Raw genomic sequence first — 14,763 nt, forward strand, 5'->3', positions numbered from 1 at the left:
TCCTCCCCGACTGCATGCGGGTTCTAGTATCCCCGAGCCTGTGGCTGCTCCTGTAAATAGGCTAGTGTGGCGTGGCGGCCAGTCCAGGTCCTTGAACACCTAAAGGTTTTCGCGCGGGGCCTCCAACCACCACAAGCTTTTGTTTGCAAGGGCAGAGCTATTGAGCAGATTATGGATTTGAAAGTAGTTATCGCTCTGAGAACTTGAGGATCCTAGACTTCAGACCCAGGGAAAGATGACTAGTTGATGTTGAGAATAACTACCGGTAGTAGATCTCATATAAATTAAGTGAAAATAAACCAACCATAGGGAATAATGCATCTGGAAAAGATTCGTTGGTAGACGTCTTGGAATGAATGAAAACCTTGGTAATATGACAAAAATTAACTCCCTTCTTCAAAAGGGGGACAGGGGAGTATTGTCTCTATGCCAAGATCCATACACTTGATTTTGAAAAATTGAGAGATCCCTTCGAGTTAAAAAAAAAAATTACTTCGGTGATCTTTCCTTTTCTTACTACCTGACTTAACTGGAAGTTGATATAAATTATTACACTAGGTTTAGAAAAACAAACCTAGGTTTGATATTCTCACTGAAAGTATTACAGTTTCCATAAGGCAATACAGTAGTAACAACTTCTACTACAGTTAAGGAACTTGGCAATAACACTTAACAGCAAAATGGGTGCAACATGTATAAACGCATTCCAAATGATTAGCTTTCCCTCAACCAAACTTAAACTAGAAGTACTTTTTGCTGTTTTCATTGTCCCAAATACTTGAATTTCAGTTTCACATTTTGTGTATTCCTTGTTTACTAAGAGCTGAGAATGTGGGAAGCATCAAAAGGAATATTTTTAACTTGCATAACTCCAGTCTTGGATAATTGTGGGTTGACCATAATAGATTTCTTGTTTAAAAAAAAATTATTGAGAAAATTAGTTATATAATCCAAGGAGAAAGTAAACTCTTGATTATGTGGTAGTTGTGAGCCACATTAGTTTGTAACATTCTTAGAAGTTATGGCCGGGCGCGGTGGCTCAAGCCTGTAATCCCAGCACTTTGGGAGGCTGAGGTGAGCAGATCACGAGGTCAAGAGATCAAGACCATCCTGGCCAACATGGTGAAACCCCGTCTTTACTAAAAATACAAAAATTAGCTGGGCGCAGGAGAATCGCTTGAACCCGGGAGATGGAGGTTCCAGAGAGCCAAGCTCACACCACTGCACTCCAGCCTGGGCGACAGAGCGAGACTCCGTCTCAAAAAAAAAGAAGTTATTTTGGATACTCTGTCATGGGGGTGGGGGAGAATCTAGAGGTCTTTAGGGTTGCCTGGTGGTCTGTAGAAAATATATATGAACTGTTCTTCACTATATTTACTTTTTTGCCAAAGTTATCCAAGAAATTTTCATTCCCCTTTCTCCTTCCCTTTAAGTGTGTGCCTGAAGAAAAAGAGACTTTTTTTTTTAAAACTTACATATTAGCACTAGTTGGAGTTTTAGTACCCATTTTAGGAAAATACTTGGTATTCATGGTTATGGGTTTTTGTGTTTTTGGGTTTTTTTGTTTTTTTTTTTTTAAATGAATACAATTTGATTCCTGGTTACATATATCTGTTTTCTATAGTTGCTTTTCTGTAAAAGAATTATAAGATTAAATAATACCAGATAAGGGCAATAATTATGTGATTATGTGGTTTTGAGGACCAAGTGTATTACTGAAAAACAATTTAAAATTTCTCTTGTGTAGGCATAGAATCATTAAGGTGCACAAAGAGGGCTGGTTCTCACCCATAATCAATTTAAAATTTTGTATGAGCTATAGTGCTCATCCTTTGGGAGGACTGATTCTGACTGGAAGAACAGTGACACCGCCTTATGTCTTGGAAATACAATTATCTGCTGCTCTAAACTGATAGATAAGGGCCAGAATAAAACTAAGACCTAACTTTTTTTTTTTAGTTTAGTTAGTTTTTTGTATGTATATACTGTACCCTGAGAGGTGGTGGTCTGTTGCAGAAAGCTCTGTTTTTACTTTCTCACCCTCATTCACTCACTGGTTTTAAAACAACTGCAAAAAGGTTTGATTGGGTTTTTTTCCTTTTTGATGAAGGAATTTATTTCTTATACATTATCTTCTTGTTTTTTGTTTTTTGTTTTTTTTATGAGACAGAGTCTCACTCTGTCACCTAGGCTGGAGTGCAGTGGTGTGTTCTGGGCTCACTGCAACCTCCATTTCTCAAGTTCAAGCGATTCTCGTACCTCAGCCTCCGGAGTAGCTGGGATTACAGGTGCCCGCCACTGCACTCAGCTAATTTTTCTATTTTTAGCAGAGATGGGGTTTCACCATATTGACCAGGCTGGTCTCGAACTCCTGGCCTCAAGTGATCCACCCGCCTCGGCCTCCCAAAGTGCTGAGATTACAGGTGTGAGCCACCATGCCTGGCCAACCTTATCTTTAAGAAGATGGAATCTAGAAGGTGAGATTTCTGTAACTTTTGCTTTGTATTTGGTTCAGTTTCTTGTCTTGTGCATAATCTAATCGGAAACATTTAGTCCTGGGGTTAACAGAATACCTGGAAGGTATATTACCCATTTCATATAAAAATAAATAGAGTATCAATTAGTTAAGTCAGTCATGCACTGGATATTTAACCCAGATGGGTTCATCCAGATGTACTCCCCCACTTTTTAGTAGTGCTCGCTATCTTCAGACTTATTCCGTAGCTCTGCTTTCTGTAGGGGAATTTTCAAATGTCCTCTTAGCTGTAAACTGTGCATGCATGTGTATGGGTATGTTCATGCCTGATTCATATAATCACCAAATGCTGGTTTGGTCCTGAAAACATCATTTCAGTAGCTTACAGAGTTCTGAACAAACCAGACACCGCTTCTTAGAATAAACATTCTCATCTTTAAAACACAGTCACATTTTATGGAGACTAGAATGGCCTGGACATATTTGAAGATTTCATAAAAGGAATTAGTAAACATCTGTAGATTTATCCCATGAATCAGCTAGTTAGCCTTTTCTTGATTAGTTAGGAGATAACCATGCCCTTCCCTTCAGTGAATTATCAATTCTCCAGGTTAGGAATTGAACCTTACAATGACAAACATTTTCGTACTACTTCTAAAAATTTGTAAGATTTACCTGATGAAGTTGGGTTTCCTGTCTGCAGAAACATTCTGTAGAATCTTTTGGTTCTGTTATTATGCTTTGAGGAAACTGATTTGTAATGATCTCAGGAGCACTTTTCTTAAGAGATTTAGACACTGGTTCTGCAAACAGAGTACAGAACATTACCACTAGAAAGGCACTTGTGAGAATGAGAGATGCACTCAGTCAAACTTCTATGGATCTAGTTCCCAGTTAATCTTCATTTAGTTTTGTGGAGAACACAGAATTTGCTTGTCAGAGAACTTACTTTGGGCTGCCAAATTAAGGCAGGGAATATCTTAATTTTGATTTTCATATTTGACTGAAAATGACCAAATATGTAACATTTCTATAGTGTTTAACTTTTATACTCCCTTAATCTGTAACCTTTATCTAGGTCAAGTAAATTTTGGTTTGAGGAAGTGACTTAAGTGTCCTTGCAAATAGTTCCAGTCTTTGATTTTAATTATTTTATAATTCAGTGATTCTTGATTTAAAATAAGTGTTTTCAATTCTTCCATTTATAACTATTGTTTTTTTAAAACTTAGCTTTTTGCATTAGTCTGAAGCAGAATTTACCTGCCCCCAAAAGTCTCCAAGTACCACTGCTTGGTCATTCTGGTCAATATTGGGAAGAGCTCCTTAACATACAATCTGAAATCTAGCTCCAGGTTTTCCAGTAACACCAGTTTAATCTTGGGCAAGTCTCCTAACTTCTGAGTCTGTTTCCTCATCTGTTGGCTTAGACTTACATACTGTAAGGTCTAATGCTCAAATTCAGTGGGTTCAGAATGATACTCTTGTGCGGTTAACCCTTAGCCGTTTAACCTGAAAGGAGAAACTGCTAAGGGTTAACCGCACAAGCATTTTATCTGACTTGCATATATATCCAGACTTGGAAAAGTACACTTTTCAGTTCACTTGAGATAAAAGGTTATAAGGGGAAGAGGAATTCTTGCTATTTGCTAATACTTTATTCAAAATGTATTTGTTGAGCAGGAGCTCAAAAAATAGGAATAATGTACATCTAAGTACATTACTAAGGCACTGTGGTAGACACTGGGAATACTTTACCATACAGGGCAGATGTGGTCCCTGCCCTGGCAGAGAGACTTCATTGGTTCAAGAGCTTAGACTTCTCTATGCCTCCATTTCCTCATCTATAAATTGGGTATAATGATAGTATCTACCTTATAGGATTGTGATTGGGACTAAATATGTTAAGTATATGTAAAGTGCTTAGAACAGTGCTTGGATATATGCATGCCCTATGACCTACGCCCTATGACCCTGCCTTTCTCTTCTGGGTATATACTCAACAGAAATGCATACATATGTCCATTGAGAGACATGCAATTTTTCATAAAAGCCCCAATCTGGAAACAACTGAAATGTCCAACAGTGAGATAGATTTGAAAAAGTAATGGGGTGTACGTTTATTTATTTATTAAATATCGAGATGAGGGTTTCACTATATTGCCCAGACTGGTCTTGAACTCCTGGGTTCAAGTGATCCTCTTGCCTTGGCCTCCCAAAGTGCTGGGATTATAGACCTGAGCCACTGCACCTGGCTGGCTTGTATATTTTTATAATGGACTGTTCTACAGCAATAAAAAATAACAGATTACTGTTATGAGTAAAATCATGGGTGAATCTCACAAACAATGTTGAATGAAAGAAAAGTACATGTAGTATAAATCCCAAACTAGTCTATGGTGATAGAAGTGAGAATAATGATAATGTTTATGGGGGCTGGAGGATGATTAATGACTGGGAGGCTTTTAAGGTGCTAGTTTTATGTCCTGAATGGTGGGTTTGGTGTGTTTACTTTGTAAAATTTTGTTTTACTCTTCAATTTTTTGTGTTAACTAAAAAACAATTTCATAAATCATAAATCTATAAGACATTAAAGCTGGATTATTTTAGAGATCCAGAGAGATGCAGTGATTTGCTCTGTGTTGAGGAATTAGGGTCAAAGAGAGACTGGAACTCAGGTTTTCTTATTAGTCTTGTGTGCATTTTCTTCTGCATGCTATATTGCATTATATTTTCTTTTCTGATATCTGTGGTGGGTCATTTTGGAATTACAGCTCCCATTATTAGGTTGGCTTCTGAGTTTGACTGACTTTCAGAGTTATTAAAATGTTGTATTGATTATTGACTACCTTTGAAGAACTGTGGATTTTTTTCTTTTTACATCTGATAACAATAATTGTAACAATCACTGTAAAGTACAATTTAAAGGACCATGATAACCAAATAGTTATCTAACTCCGGGCAAGTTTTTGTTTACTTATGGTGTTACTCTCACTCTTTTTTCTTTCTTCTTCTTTTAAAAAATAAAATCTAGCTCCTGCAGAAACTTTCACTCAATGAGCTATGAAAGAAATTATTTCTCAGCATTCTCTGCTCTAATACAGTTCATAAACAATATGTTTAGTCTAATTTATCAAGGACAGGAATAAATATCTCTGTTATCAGGAAAAAGCAACAAGTTTTTTCACTGTGTGGAAGAATTTGGCATTTCTCTGGCTCTTACCATCTTCATGTGCTTTTCTCTTGAAGCTCAAAGTTCCTTGGCTTTTGTTATGACCTTCAAATAATTCTTAAATAAAAACACAGGAAAAAAATCATTATATGACATCATTTGAAACACATTAGTTTTCAAGTATTCAAGTATACTAAAAGAAGAACACTTAAGCAGTTGGACAAATAATGAGTTAAGAATTAGGAATATTTTGGTATAAGTTTTAGAAAAAAGTTGAAACTCTTGGCTTAAATTAGGTACCTATTTCTAATGATTTTAAAGGGTCATTTGAGTATACGATAGTGTTAGGATTTTATTTTTAGAGTTTTTCTCTTGCTGAATGAAAGTGCAAAGAAGAATGTCTAGAATTTTTTTTTTTTTTTTGGTAATGTCAATTCGAAGATTACCATGTTTCCATTTGGCAGTTCTGAGAGTTGGTTTTTTTAGGATGCAGTCAACCTCTTCATAAAATCATTTTTCTGGCCAGGCGCGGTGGCTCACGCCTGTAATTCCCCAGCACTTTGGGAGGCCCAGACGGGTGGATCACGAGGTCAGGAGATCAAGACCATCCTGGCTAACACGGTGAAACCCTGTCTCTACTAAAAATACAAAAAAACTAGCCTAGTGAGGTGGCGGGCGCCTGTAGTCCCAGCTACTTGGGAGGCTGAGGCAGGAGAATGGCATGAACCCGAGGGCGGAGCTTGCAGTGAGCCGAGATTGCGCCACTGAACTCCAGCCTGGGCGATAGAGCAAGACTCCGTCTCGAAAAAAAAAAAAAATCTCATTTTTCTTGGAGGGTTGCCATTTTTTCTTTGTGAAATGCTATATTCATATTTTAACTTTTTGTATTTGGTATGACATTGTTTCCAGTCTCTGTCTATCCCAAATTGCATTAGTCTTCTGACAATTTTCTCAAATATTTTCTTGTTTCTTGTGACCCCTTCAAGCATTTGCTTAATTTTTTCATCAGACCATATTTGTATCAATGCTCTGACCTCACTGTCACACCAGTATTTCAGCCTCTGTGTCACTCACTGTTACAATCTGTAAATGACTTTTAGCATCTTCTAAAGGATTACCTACAAATCAACATGATTTATAATTATTCAAACATAGATAAGTCTTGTATTTGATTATCATTCACTTAAAGCAACTGTGATGGCATAAAGCACCAAGAATACAATTATAACTTCAATATGAGTCAAAAGAAATTTTGTGTCCATATTCAAACAGTATATTCTAAAAATTATAAGACAGACTGTTCTCCATTATTAGTGAGAATAATTTAGCTGCTTTTCATCATAGGTGATCTTCATTGGATATTTATGAATATGGAAATTCCCAATGTTAATTTATTTTAGTGAGAAGTGGGCATTGACATTTTCCTTCTTTCTCTACCATGTTCTCTACCAACTCAAGTATGTGGAAGCATTTTAGGTAATACACAATAGAGATATTCTCTATTAGACTTCGTATATATCAAAATGACGTTTAAAATTTACCAATTTAGACCCTGCAGTGGACCCAGTGTTATTTTGGGGTAGTGATGTGTAGCGGGGGGTGGCAGGGGGAGGGCGTACTCCACGGTGCTTTCCAACAGTGAGTTCTTCTCATCTTCAATTCTCTTAGGTTTTAATCCTGAATCCTTTTTCAGCCTTATGAATTTTTTTTTTTTTTTTTTTTTTTTTTTTTTTTTTTAAGAGACAGGCTCTCACTATGTTGCTGAGGCTGCTGTCGACCTCCTGGGCTTAAGTGATCCTCCTGCCTCAGCCTCCCAATTAGCTGGGACTACAGGTGCACACCACCAGGCCTAGTGCCTCATGGAAATTTGAAAATGTGTTTAAATCACTCTTGTTGGATATAATTTTTAAAAGATGGTGATAGAAATGTAAAATGATGAAGTCATGGTGGGAAACAGGTAGTTCCTCAAACTTTCAGCGTATGCCTTATGACCAAGCAATTCCACTCCTACGTATAAATCCAGAAGAATTGAAAACATGTTCACATAAAAACATGTATCTACTGTGGAAAAACAGTATGGCAGGTCCTAAAAAAATTAAGGATAAATTACCATATGATCAGCAATTTCACTTCTGGGTATATACCCAAAAGAATTGAAAGCAGGGACTCAAGCAGATATTTATGCATCCACATTCATAGCAGTGTTAATTGATAATAGCCAAAAGGCAGAAACAACCCAGATGACCATCGATGGATTAATGAACAAAATGGTGTATCCATACAATGCAATATTAAAATGAAGGAAATTCTGATAAATGCTACAACATGGAGGAGCCCTGAAGATATTATAAGTGAAATAAGCCAGGCACAAATGGACGAATATTGTATGATTCCACTTACATGAGGTACCTAGAATAGTCAAATTCACAAAGATGGAAAGGAGAATAGTGGTCACCAGAGGCTAAGAAGAGTTGGGATGGAGGAGTTATTGTTTAATGGCTACAGAAGTTTCAGTTTTGAATGATGAAAAAGTTCAGGAGATGGAGAATGGTGATGTTTGTGCAACAACGTGAATGTACTTATGGGTATAATGGTAAATTTTATGTATACTTTACCAAAATGGGAAAAAAATTGTACCAGGATATTCATAGCAACAGTGTTCATAGGAGCCAGAAAATGGCAGTGACCCAAATATCTGTCAAGTGATGGATGGGAAAACAAAATATGGTATATCCGTAAATTGGAATATTATTCAGCCATTAAAAGGAATACTGATATATGCTACAACATGGATGAACCATGAAACAAAAGAAACCAGACACAAAAATGTATATTGGAGGGTACCACTGATGTCCAGAACAGGCAAATCCATAGAAACAAAAAGTAGGTTAGTGGTTGCCAGGGGTTACAGAGGTGTGGTCAAGCAGTTAAACTACTAATGGATATGGGATTTCCTTTTTTTTTTTTTTTTTTTTCGAGATAGAGTCTTGCTCCGTCACCCAGGCTGCAGTGCAGTGGCGTGACCTCGGCTCACTGCAACCTCTGCCTCCCGGGTTCAAGCGATTCTCCTGCCTCAGCCTCCTGAGTAGCTGAGACTATAGGCGTGCACCACCACGCCCAGCTAATTTTTGTATTTTTAGTAGAGATGGGGTTTCACCATGTTGGCCAGGATGGTCTTGATCTCTTGACCTCATGATTTGCCCGCTTTGGCCTCCCAAAGTGCTGGGATTACAAGCATGAGCCACTGTACCCCACAGATACGGGGTTTCTTTGTGGGGTGATCAAAATGTTCTAAAATGGGATACTGGTGATTATTGTATAACCGTGGATATACTAAAAACCACAGTTATGTGCTTTAATTGGGTGAATTTGATTGTATGTAAATTACATCTCAAAAAAGAAAAGTTGCTGAGGTTTGAGAATAGAAAAGTAAAGACAGGTCACGTGTAGAGGTTAATGCGGTGATGTCTGTGGGAAGTTATAAAGGAACTAAGGAAACATGAACTGCATTGTACTGAGCTTCCAAATCTTCTGAGCCCGAGTTTTTATGATGTGATTGATTAAGTCATTGGCTACAAGATTGAACTCAACCTCTAGCCCCACTCTCCTCCCTGGAAGTCACACTGGCACAAAGCTCCAACCCTCATCACATGGGTGTCTTTTTCGGTGACTACCTGCCATCCTGAAGCTATCTGGGAACCCACCTAGAGTAGCCTCATTAACATAACATAGATGCTTCTGTCTCTGGAAATTCCAAAGGCTGTTGATGCTTTGTGCCAGGAACGGGAGACCAAAACTAGATATATTTTTTATTATGCCACAGCTTCTTAAAAGTTTATTAAAATATTACCAACAGTACAAATTAGAAAAATAATACCTTCATAATTAACAAGTTGCCTGTATTTAAGATTAGCAGCATACCTATGTCTGAACTTTCTTTTTTCACATTTATAAGTCTTGGGTTTTCTGAACTTTTAGTAATCAGTTCTTCTCTATCTGGATGTACTATTGGATTAAAATGAAAAGTTCTCAGTAATATCGTGTCTCATCTGACTAAAGTGCATTAATTTATGTAACAATGTTACTGCTAAGATTATACAAATTATAATGCATGTAAAATATACAAAAGTGTTTAAATATTCCAGGTTTAAGAAAAATTACTTCCAATTTCTTTCTTTTGGGAGAGATAAATGAATTAGAAGAAAACATAATTCTTAGCAAACCCTTTGAGATGGTAACAATAGATTCCTTAATGCCCCCTGCTGGCCATCTCCTTGTGAATTTTTTTGAATTTTGGAAATATGTTTTGCTACAACCAAAAGAAAAATGGGCATTTCTAGGGTTATTCTTAGATGAACATTGAGGTATTTCACTTGTGATTTTTAGGCTGAAGATCAGCGTGACCTTATCTAATAGGATATATTTTACTACCATGGAGTTTCTATGCTTATTTAAATATGCCTGACTCCACCCCCTCTGACCTAAAATAGGTTTAACTGTGACTGTCCTATACGAGAAAGCAGTGGCTTTCGGGAATACATAGATAGTAAGGCATTCCAGCTTATATAAATGGCAGCTGATATTGGACCTGAATTAAGTCAATTTTGTCCTACTCAGAGGAGACAGGTAGGTGATAAGATTGTCAAACACAAATTTTCTCTTTTGGCAGAGTCCTTTCTCCTTTGATAACGTCTTGATTCCTTTTATCCTCTCTCGCTTATGCTTCAGACCAGGGAGAAAAATAAAATATGTTTTAGATCCAGAGATCTAGTTAATTCAATTTTCACGGACCACTTCTTTTTACTTAATGTAATAGGGATAGCCTGAGCAGTCTATGATTCTTCTCTGTGATTAATTTCCTTCGTATTCCATTAGTCATTAATTTTTAAGTGATAATCTATTGGCATTAGCGGATTTTTCTTCCCTGAATGGAATCAAATTGAAACTTCTGTGTGAATCAGTCCTCTGCTGGTCTGAGCATGATAACCTAGCTATGGTTTCCAGTGCTGGCTGTGCTTGAGAATCATCTAAAAATACGGGTGCCTGAACTGACTCCAACCTACTAGATCAAAATCTTCAGAAGTTCCAAATAGGGAACTGATCTAGATACTCAGAATCCAAGGGGTCTACAGCTCTAGCTAGATTTTCATTTGAAGTAAGGAAAAGCTTATGGCTTATAGCATACATTTAAGATAGGAAAGAGAATACTTTTGGGGAACCGGTTTTTTGGCCAGATATCAAAGTTAACAATATGGAGTTATTATTAATAATAACAATTCTAATTTCAGAAATTCATCAGTGAAACATAAAAAATAAAAATGAGGTTACCTCTGTTTTTACATGTAAATGTCCATCACTTTGTTGTTTTTTTAAAGAAAGACTACTTCATGTGAATTTTTTTCCCTGAAGATAAATAATCCATATTTTTATACCTCAATACTACATTCTACTACATTCTTCCTAAGAATGGAGTGGCAATTTGTGAATCAATTGGTATGTATTGCAGGTGTACCTAAAATCCTTGCCTGTTTAAGTTTTTTTCTTATGTATTTAGCTGCTGAGATCCTTGTAGGTTTATATCTTTGCTTTGTATTTTCATGTAACAGTTTAATATAATTTCTAGAATGACTATGCATTTGTCCTGTTTCATATTTTCTAAATATATTCCAAATATTTCATATTTGGCATGCAAACATGCCAAATAGCAACAACAAAAAAACTCATATTTCTGACTTAATCTTTTCCTTTTATATGTAAAAAAGTATCTTGAGGTTGTGCTTAAGTTTTCCAAAGGACTAACAAGCTAAAATCTTCTGAATACTAAAGCTCTTAACTTTTTAGATGGAAATCTTTTTTCCTTATTAAACAATGCAGTAGTCTGATTTTCTTCTTTTTTACATTTTTGTTTTTTATTTTTAGAGATGGGTTCTTGCTGTGTTGCCCAGGCTGGATTCAAACTCCTGGGCTCAAGTGATGCTTCAATCTTAGCATCCCAAGAAGCCGGGATTATAGGCATGTGCCACTGCACCTGGCGTAATTTGATTTTTAACTCTTAATGACAAAGGCCATTGCTGTGATGCCAATGGAAACCTAAGAATCTGTCCTATCTGATAAACCAGATAAATAAGTTGGCCAGGAGTATAGGAAATTTGATTAACTAGTTTGTTAAATTAACATTGAGCTTTATACTTTGTAAGGTTATATGAAGCTTTGGACTGAAAGACTAGGTACAAGGTCTTTTTAACAGATAAGCTTCAGCTTGGGGGCTTGGTGATCTCCTCCTCCCCAATTTTGGTTTGTGTAGAAGCAGCAAACTATCAGGTAGCAAGCACGAAATTTCACCTCCACACCCTTAGTGCCCTATACTAGAGGGTAATGATTCTCAAACTTGCTTGCATCATTATCACTTGGAAGACTTGTTAAAACAGATTGCTAGGCCCCAATACTAGAGTTTCTGATTCTGGATGGTACCCAATAATTTGCATTTTGAGTAAGTTCTCAGTTAATGCCGATGCTGCTATACTTGGAGAAAAACAGCCATGGGGAATATTATTTCCACCTTCCATTTATGTGTTTTGAGTCATGATCCAACAGTACCTCATACAATGTTATAACATAATTTCTTAGGTATGGTAGCATCTATTAATATATTGTTAGAAAATCTAAAACCTATTATGAGGGCACCACTCTCATGATGCTAGTTATCATTCAAAGGCCCTGTCTCCAAATACATCACATTGGGGTTTAAGGCTTCAATATATGAACATTGGTGGGAGGAACACAGTTCAGGCCATAACAGTGTCTTACGGGCGGATCACGAGGTCAGGAGATCGAGACCATCCTGGCTAACACGGTGAAACCCCGTCTCTACTAAAAAATACAAAAAACTAGCCGGGCGTGGTGGCGGTGCCTGTAGTCCCAGCTACTCGGGAGGCTGAGGCAGGAGAATGGCGTAAACCCGGGAGGCGGAGCTTGCAGTGAGCTGAGATCCGGCCACTGCACTCCAGCCTGGGCGACAGAGCCAGACTCCGTCTCAAAAAAAAAAAAAAAAAAGAAAAACAGTGTCTTATAATAGCATTTTATGTATATACTTTGTCACACACCAAAAACAAAACAAAACAAAAACACCTGAATATTTTTTTTACCTGTGTCAAGACCTTGTTTTATATCTGTATCTCCTATGCCTTCTGACTTATTACTGACCAAATCACCTTCAGCTACATATCCAGCAATGACTGTATGAACGTAAGGGGATATATATTGACTTTTTAAGTTCACTTCAGAATCGTGTTTTATTTATTTAGATTATTTGTTTGTTTTTGAGACAGAGTCTCACTCTGTTGCCCAGGCTGTAGTTCAGTGGTGCGATCTCGGCTTACTGCAACCTCTGCCTCCCAGGTTCCAAAGATTCTCATGCCTCAGCCTCCTAAGTAGCTGGGATTACAGGCATGTGCCACCAGGCCTAGCTAATTTTTTGTGTATTTTTTTTTTGTAGAGATGGGGTTTCGCCATGTTGGTGAGGCTGGTCTCAAACTCCTGGCTTCAAGTGATCCACCTACCCCGGCTTCCCAAAGTGCTGTGATTATAGGCATGAGCCACAACGCTTGGCCCAGAATTGTGTTTTAAACTTTAATGTAGTATTTTCCTTTTTAAAGGGACCCTAGTAGTAAATATGATTATTTGCTTTTCCAAAGGTTAGATTCCCTACCCTTTTTGTCATTATAGATGTTGGGTATGGATCTGAGTCTCTAACTAGGTCTTCTGACATAACTAATGGAATCATCTTTAGCTGCATCTCCAGCATTGACTGTATGAAGATATCATGCCACTGCTATTGGGCTGCTTTATCTGTAGTCATCTAACTGGGGGATATGTATAGTTCTCTAGCATACCAGTTTCTTTCTTGTCCACCAGTGAAATATTTTGAGATTTCTCACCAGCATTTCCAGTCTTAACTGTCTATTGTTCCCCTCTCTTCCCTAGACACAGACTATCTTAGAATTGGGACTCATCATTTAAGCCAGATAATAAAATCTGGAGACATTGTGGTTAGTAGAGGTCTTTAAGACCATCTTGTCCACACCCCCCAATTCTGGAGTTAGGTCTAGAGCAGCAGTCTCCAACCTTTTGGCACCAGGGACTGGTTTCATGGGAGACAATTTTTCCATGGACTGGGGGTAAGGGGGCCGTGGTTTTGGGATGATTCAAGTGCGTTACATTTATTGTGCACTCTATTATTATTACACTGTAATATATAATGAAATAATTAAACAACTCACCATAATCTAGAATCAGTGGGAGCCCTGAGCTTGTTTTCCTGCAACTAGATGGTCCCGTCTGGGAGTGATGGGAGACAGTGACAGATCATCAGGCATTAGATTCTCATGAGGAGCACACAACCTAGATCCCTTGCCTGCACAGTTCACAACAGTCTTCTTGCACCAGTATTCTAATCTAATGTCAGAGTCTAATGTTGCCATTGATCTGACAGGAGGTGGAGCTCAGGTCGTAATGTGCATGATGGGGAGTGTCTGTAAATACAGAAGAAACTTGACTCACCCACCACTCATCTCCTGCTGTGCAACCCAGTTCGTAACAGGCCACGGACCAGTAAGGGTCCAGGTGTTGGGGACCCCTGGTCTAGAGGAGACACTTGGTTACTTCAAGGTTCCACAGAGCCTTAGAAGTTTGACTTCCTGAATCCTGGTCTAGAACTCGTTCAGTTTATTTCATGCTATCATGTCTTTGTGTGTACGTACTGCATCTCAATCCTTTGGTTTAAATATACTTTAAAGACATTTATGATGGGTCCCAGAGAAATGTACTACTTCTAAGAAAGTCTCATGTATTTTATATTTTTCTAAGTTCTTCAATGCCCTTTTTCTATTCTACTCAGTTTTACCACAATTAGTATGAAAATTTACTTTAACTTCTGCCGTCTGGGGTTGCATATTTGCTTTATTAAAATTGATCTATTTTAAATTTTATTCTGGGAATCCAGTTTTATTTCCTCCTTTTTGTATAACTGTACTGTTTCTATTCTGGGGAAGATCAAATGTATACTAAATCTGTTTCATAATAAATTCAGCTAGTTTGTCAAATAGCATGTAATGAAACC

General features: G+C 37.5%; 2 protein-coding genes across 6 annotated transcripts in view; one reads left to right on the forward strand and one right to left on the reverse strand.

Annotated features, from left to right (window-relative positions):
* PAICS (phosphoribosylaminoimidazole carboxylase and phosphoribosylaminoimidazolesuccinocarboxamide synthase) overlaps positions 1 to 14,763 on the reverse strand; it is a 51,151-nt gene that overhangs the window by 26,469 nt on the left and 9,919 nt on the right. For 4 of the 5 annotated variants that reach the window (XR_012093342.1, XM_037989409.2, XM_073017355.1 and 1 more), the window contains 2 exons: positions 5,697 to 5,762; positions 3,152 to 3,279 (listed from right to left, as the gene is read on the reverse strand). Coding sequence is in view for 4 of the 5 variants with exons in the window: in XM_037989409.2 (XP_037845337.2) it covers positions 3,152 to 3,279; positions 5,697 to 5,762 (194 nt within the window). In the remaining variant the exon portion in view is untranslated. Of the gene's footprint in view, positions 1 to 3,151; positions 3,280 to 5,696; positions 5,763 to 9,566; positions 9,651 to 14,763 lie in introns of all 5 variants that reach the window. The other variant, XM_073017356.1, reaches the window with a different exon arrangement.
* Positions 1 to 14,763, forward strand: part of PPAT (phosphoribosyl pyrophosphate amidotransferase) — a 42,757-nt gene that overhangs the window by 682 nt on the left and 27,312 nt on the right. The gene's annotated exons all lie outside the window — the stretch shown is intronic.

Source organism: Chlorocebus sabaeus, chromosome 7 (assembly GCF_047675955.1).
Source record: "Chlorocebus sabaeus isolate Y175 chromosome 7, mChlSab1.0.hap1, whole genome shotgun sequence".
Classification (NCBI taxonomy): Eukaryota; Metazoa; Chordata; class Mammalia; order Primates; family Cercopithecidae; genus Chlorocebus; species Chlorocebus sabaeus.